Here is a 6864-nt window from a genome sequence, read left to right as displayed (position 1 = left end):
TATGATTTACTGGCTTGTCTTCGCCCGAGTGTAATTAAAAAATATAGCCTATATTACTCAGTGATAACATAGCCTTTTAATGATGTAAAAATTTTTGAAATCGCTCCAGTAGTTAAGTTATTTTAATACAAACAAAAATACAATTTTTTCCTCTTTATAATAGAATAGATATGAATGTATGGAAGAGCAGCACATACAGTGCCGACCCTCCGTAAGGGATAAGGGCAAGTGGATGATGTATTGAAATAACTCAAAAATACTGGGCCGATTTTAAAAATTCTTTAACCATTAGAAAGATAATTTAATTGTGAGGAACATAGGCTATGTTTTTGTTGTTTTTTTTTTTTGTTAAATAATGTTCAATTCTCTCTGCAGATAATCCTTGTCATAATCTCGGCAACATAGTGACTATAAAAGTATCAGAGAACTAGAAAGATAATTTATCTGGGAATAACATAGGCTATATTTTTTTAGTTTCACGCGGGCGAAGTCGCGAGCTACATCTAGTTTTTTATAATATCATCTCCTTTAATATATTACTTATCTAAATGATTACTGTTTATATTCCAGGTGGCTGGTTATCTTAACTTGATGGCTAATTCCATTGACAACTTTACTCACGGGCTGGCTGTTGGAGGATCTTTCTTAGTGGGCTTTAGAGTTGGTTTGCTGACGACCTTTGCTATACTAGGTGAGTTATTTAACAACAAAATATACCAAAAAACATGGTTAGACACTGTTTAGTTATGTAATGAACCTCAAGATGGTTTTATATTTCACCATATTTCTTTATTTTTATTTACTATTTGTTGTCAGCAATTTCCTCCTTGCAGAATTAAATAAAGTACATACGAAAAAATAAAAAATTACATGTCCTTCGGAAACCCAATTTTTTTAGGAGATGAACCATATGCCATTTGTTACTCCAGACTATGTTTTATATCTGTGCCAAATTTCAATAAGATATGTTGAATTATTGCAGAATTATCGACTAAACATGAAAAAACAAAATTAATTGTATTACACGAGAAACTATTTCCGGGATCAAGTTTATTTGTGCTTCCAGACTATCCCTTAAATGTATACAAAATTTAATCGAAATATGCCAAGTTATGAACGTTGTAAACTCTAACAAACATCCATACATCCATCTAAACCTTCGCATTTATAATATTAGTAAGATTTATTTTGTTTCCAGTGCATGAAATTCCACACGAAGTTGGCGACTTCGCGATACTATTGAAGAGTGGTTTCTCTCGCTGGGAGGCAGCTAAAGCACAACTGGTAATATTTACATACCAATTAACATATGAATTTAATCATGTCAGCGCGGAATTATAAAAAAAATAGCCTATGTGTCCTTCCAGACTATCCTCTACACCCCTTTTGTTTTTTTTATACAAAATAATGGCAACCTAAATCCGCCAAAATGGCGAAGCGACTGCTGCCCATAGACATCCGCAATTGCAGATGCGTTGTCTACCCTAAATCGACGGAGGAGGAGACGCACATATTTCCTATGCGTCTCCTCCACCGTCAAATCCACTTTGCCATACAATCCTTCTCTTATAAGAAAAAGTTGGGACGAGAAAGGGACTAAAATTGGGCCTCCGGCACCACACTCACACGAAATCCGGAATTACTTCCACTTCACGCCTGTCTTCTGTGTGGTCGTGGTATTACACCGGGCGAGCTGACTCATTCGTGCGAAGATGTTAAAAGGGCTCTACCACTGTAAAAATGTATGACAAGTTTCATCGAGATCCATTTCAGGCTAAAACTGTAACAAACTTACGTCCATCCAAACTTTCGCATTTATAATATTAGTAAGGTTAAGTGTGCAACATCGTGATAAAAATCTTATTTTCCAGGCCACAGCATCAGCAGGTCTGATCGGAGCAATGACAGCTGTTGTCTTCAGCGGAGCTAGAAATGCTATAGGTATTATATTTATTTATACTTTTTTGGCTTCTTTCTCCCATTAACAATGGAAACCTACTGTAGTAAAATGTTCAGAGTGGAAAAGACATCATGTTTTATTTATATTTAGTCTATACTTATGTTATAAAGAGAAAAAGATTTGTATTTTTGTATGTATTGAAATAACTCAAAAACTGCTAGGGCCATTTCCAAAAATTTATCACCATTTCAAAGCTATGTTATCAGTGAGTGACATAGGGTGTGTTTTTTGTTATTTTTTTAAATTACACGCAAGCTAAGTCGCGGGCAACGGCTAGTCATCTATATTCGGAAATAACTTCTGTATACATGTTTACTTTTTTTATTATATTATATTATATAAATTCCAGAGGCAAAGACATCTTGGATAGCTCCATTCACCGCAGGAGGGTTTCTGCACATAGCCCTGGTCACCGTGCTGCCTGACCTGCTGCGAGAGGATGACAAGAAGGAGTCTGCTAAGCATCTAGCAGCTCTGCTCGCTGGCATCGCTGTCATGGCTTTCATGACTAAGTACTTCGGATAGACCAGTAGACCAGTAGACCAGTAGGCTGGAAACTGTGACTTAAGTGTAAATGAAGTGTTTAAAAAGTAATTAGTGTTTGTGAAGTGTTAAGTGAAATATCCAGTTATAAGTAAAAAAAAAATTGTAAAAGCTTCGGAGTGAAATAACAAGTGGAGGTATGTAATAAATGTTCTTAAATATATTAATAAGAATAAAAAACCCTTTGAAAATATAAATTACTAATTGCAAGCTAAAATCATGTACATAATTTAATTTAATTGTGTAATTAGGCACAGTATGTGCTGCTCCATACATCTCTATCAGCCATCATATCTGAATCCACTCCTTTCTTAAGCATATCCTCTGTCACACAATCCATCCATACTTTCTTCGGTCTTCCTCTTCCTTTGTAGCCATCCACATTCAATCTTTACACTTTCTGGTTTATGTCCCCATTGTCTCGTCACATAACATGTCCATACCACGCTAATCTTTTGCTTCACAATTTCATGTACATAATTGAAATGTAAAAAACAATCTTTGTATTGATTAAAAAAATTGTACTACATAAGATAAATAAAATTTAGATTTAAAAGCAAGAAACAATGGATATAATAATTAAGGAAAACTATAAAAGTCTTTTAATATAAGACTTTGTAAATAATTATTGCAATAAGTATGTACATTAACATAAATTTCAACTAACACTTGCTTCATATGTTCAGTTTAGTTTGAACTGAAAATACGAACTGTCCAGTTTAAATTCCATGTGTAGGCAAAACTTTCACTGGTTTCAATTTGTGGTTAAAATTTTGCCTACACAAGTTTTAACAGAATTGTTTAACTTTTCAGTTGGAACTATCAGAACTATTGGGCTTTTAAATAATTAAATTTGGCAAAATTGTCTCATTTGTAAAATACATACAAAAACATAAAAAATGCTTTTGTAGAAGTATTTGAACTTCATGTAATTATAAAATTAAAATTTAAGACACTGGCCTTGAAAAATTATTTTTGATACAAATTCCTGTACAGCAAAAAATATTACATATTTTAAATATGTTTATAATTACGTCGTTAATTCACTTAACAATTACTACATTACGAGATTTTTATATAGATTTAACTAGTGTTAAAAAACCGGGTTTTACCATCTAAAAATATCCATTCTATGCTACTTTTTTAATTCCATTTCTCTTACTTGACCTTTTCCTCAGCACTGTATTTACATTTTCATAGATTATCACCTGTTATATGTGAATTTACTATCTTAAACATGTCCTCTTTCACATAACCTATGTTTTAATTTAGTCATCCTTAAACTCTAAAAAAAACTGAATTAACTATGTACAGTTAGCTGCATAACTATGTATCCATTTAATAAGATATGGTTTTACAAAATAAGACAAACCTTCATATGCTTATTGTTTCAAAATACAAAATACAGTTGCGTGTCAGTTTTCATCCTCATATATGTTACTTTTGTTCGCCACTTCGAAAACATGAAAAAAAAATTGTAAAAACGTAGCCTATGTTACTCAGTGATAACATAGGTTTTTTATGGTGCAAGAATTTTTGAAATCGGCCCAGTAGTGTTTAAGTTATTTCAATACATACAAAAATACAAATCTATCCTCTTTATAATAATAGTGTAGATTGAATGTGCATACATATATTTTAAAACTGAAGGTATAACACATTTTTGTAAAGTTTTGTAAATGTTTACAAATTCATGAAGCTAACTGTACAGTTTAGGCAATAAAAGCCCATTTTTTAACATCTTTGAGTTGATCCTTTCATGTTAGTAAGTAGGTTATAGACCAATAAAAATATTAAATCTGCTTTAGTAATTAGTGTCTACCCCAAATGGGATAAAAGCTTGATACCCAATTTGTATATCCATTGCTGTGAGAAATATGTTAGTCATAATATTAAGTCATATCTTATACTCTTCTAATATAATATAATAATCTTATATCTTTATATTAAAATTAAATTACTCTTAAACGATATATTTTACTCTTATAAAATGTAAAAAAAAAATAATAATATTGCTGTATTTTTTACAATTAAGTTTGAATATACTGATGTTTTTCATTAATGTTCATGTTAAATCAATATCTGCTTACCCCTCTGGGTTATAGGTGCGTAATAGTCATTCCACCAATATCATGCCAAAGAGTGATGAATAAGTAAATACAACTATAATAATCATTGACAAAATTTGTATTGAAAAAAATCATTAAAAACATTGAAAAGAATTAGAAATATTTAAACGGCCTAATATTCAAATAAACTGAAATTTGATAAATACAAACACAAATAGTAGTAAATAGAAAATGTTTTATTCAGAGTTAGATGTTTTGTTTTTGGTTTAATTATTATTATTTGATATAGTTTTAAGTATAGTGATAACAACTCCACTGTAGTAACTTAGTTTCTAGTACAAATTACTTGTATGTTAAATGTGATAATATATTTGTGTAACTTGATTATTGTAAATGTAAGTTTTTAACTTCAAATACATATTAAATTCAATGTTTTGATACAAAAAAGGCTTAATAATGGTCAATTTGTTGTAAAATATCTGAATTTATAGTGCTTTTGTAGTTAAAAACATATGTTTTCTTCATTTGTTGTATTACATACTCTTACTTCCCACATAAACAATATTGTTAGTTATAGAATGGCGTAGTCCTAAATGTATTGTGATAATAATGGCCATTTAAAAGTATTGTAACATGTAAAAACTTATTTTATGGTAATAAAATTTTGAAATCATGAATTCTCTTACATTCTCAAAGCAACAACTGCGCAGATCCAACTAGTTTTAACATTATCGTAAACCATTTAAACTTGCTATTAATTCTCCTGTGGACAGAGAATAAGGTAATCGATATTTCCCTTTTCTCAAAGATGTTTAACAAATACAGTAGAACCTCGATAAGTTAAAGTCCAAATGAAACACAAAATATTCTATTTTATAGAGGTTTTAGGTTATCAAGAGTCTATTTTGTAGAGGTTTTGGGCTCTGAGGGTAAGGGAACATATTATTTTTTCAAGTTATAGAAGTTGTTAAGTTACCAAGGAACTACATTTTTCACCGGTAACTTAATTTCAACGATTCAATATTTATTTAACGATTTCGAGTATTGGATACCAGGTAGCGTTAGTGATATTAGGTGAATTATGTGAAAAATGTTTCAAGTGATATATCAACTATACATACTCTATGTTTTTTTAATCTTTGCCCATCCTTTCTTTTTTTTCTGTAAGGAGAAGAGGAATAAAATTAGTCCTCCGGCACATCCATTTATCAATGTATGTTGATTTACTTTCACTTGACATAGTAATACTAGAATTATTTATCTTTGTTCATGATAATTATGAAAATTGAAACAAATTAAACTTTATTAGGTATACTTAAGTATGTTCAAAGTTGGTTATTCTATTAAATAAAGCTATTTTTCAATTATACTACTAAAAACTGCATATTAGAAGCGCTCTGAAAATAAGAGAATAAAATAAAAGACATTTTTACAATATGAATTTATTTTTCAAAGTTACACAATAGGATAGCTTATATTCCTTTATTAAAACTTTAAAAGATAAAATAACACTAAAATAAATGAATTCAAAATGGACGAACAGCACCAGCCATTTTGAATTTCACATCAAGTAGTTGACTATGATTTAAAAAAAAAAAACAGAGATTCTACTCAATTTATATGTTAAAATAAGGGTTTTTTTTAATACAAGAAACGTTGAATTAAACAATAATAACTCTACAAAAATATAAAGCCAATCAGCATGAAGTTAATCTTAAGAATAAAATTTAAACAAACCCGAGTCTTAGTACGGGGTTACAAAGTATGTTGAAAAAAATATATGAAATATAGGTTTTTAAATGCTAATATATGGCATATATTTATATAAATGTGCAGTTTTACATGACATAGACTTTCTCTACACGCTTCATGCAGAACACCTCCTTGGTCTTGGGGCAGGTGATAGATCCGTGTTCCTTCATCATCTCCTTTAGCGCCTGAAAATTCAGACAAATTAAAATAATATTTTAACAATAAGCTTGGTTTATAGTGACTTAGTGTTAGCTTTTTAACTATTTTTGATGTATTCTGCATTTTTAAAAGTTAATTTTTAATCTGTGCTATTTATTAACATATAGAAGTTATTATGAGTGAGCGTCGCCGGGCGGCGAAGTAATAACCACTATATAATTTATCAAACAGTTTATTCACATAGTAGTAGAGTAGCAATTGTTGAATTATTGTAGTGGTTGTGTTTGAGTAATAATAGTTGAATTACTTTAGTGGTTGTGTTGAGTTTGAGTAGCAATTGTTGAATTTTTGTAGTGGTTGTGTTTGAGTAATAATAGTTGA

General features: G+C 30.2%; 2 protein-coding genes across 2 annotated transcripts in view; one reads left to right on the top strand and one right to left on the bottom strand.

Annotated features, from left to right (window-relative positions):
• LOC106106766 (zinc transporter ZIP13 homolog) overlaps positions 1 to 2606 on the top strand; it is a 14922-nt gene extending 12316 nt beyond the window's left edge. The window contains exons 5-8 of the mRNA XM_013287419.1: positions 571 to 691; positions 1199 to 1284; positions 1872 to 1941; positions 2310 to 2606. Coding sequence (XP_013142873.1) covers positions 571 to 691; positions 1199 to 1284; positions 1872 to 1941; positions 2310 to 2485 — 453 coding nt within the window. The 3' untranslated portion in view covers positions 2486 to 2606. The remainder of the gene's footprint in view (positions 1 to 570; positions 692 to 1198; positions 1285 to 1871; positions 1942 to 2309) is intronic.
• A 3392-nt stretch (positions 2607 to 5998) lies between these two features.
• LOC106106455 (macrophage erythroblast attacher) overlaps positions 5999 to 6864 on the bottom strand; it is a 10328-nt gene continuing 9462 nt past the window's right edge. Inside the window, exon 7 of the mRNA XM_013287033.1 lies at positions 5999 to 6509. Coding sequence (XP_013142487.1) covers positions 6411 to 6509 — 99 coding nt within the window. The 3' untranslated portion in view covers positions 5999 to 6410. The remainder of the gene's footprint in view (positions 6510 to 6864) is intronic.

Source organism: Papilio polytes, unplaced genomic scaffold, assembly GCF_000836215.1.
Source record: "Papilio polytes unplaced genomic scaffold, Ppol_1.0 DF822178.1, whole genome shotgun sequence".
Classification (NCBI taxonomy): Eukaryota; Metazoa; Arthropoda; class Insecta; order Lepidoptera; family Papilionidae; genus Papilio; species Papilio polytes.
Note: the sequence above shows the minus strand (reverse complement) of the source record. Positions and strands in the feature narration are given on the sequence as shown.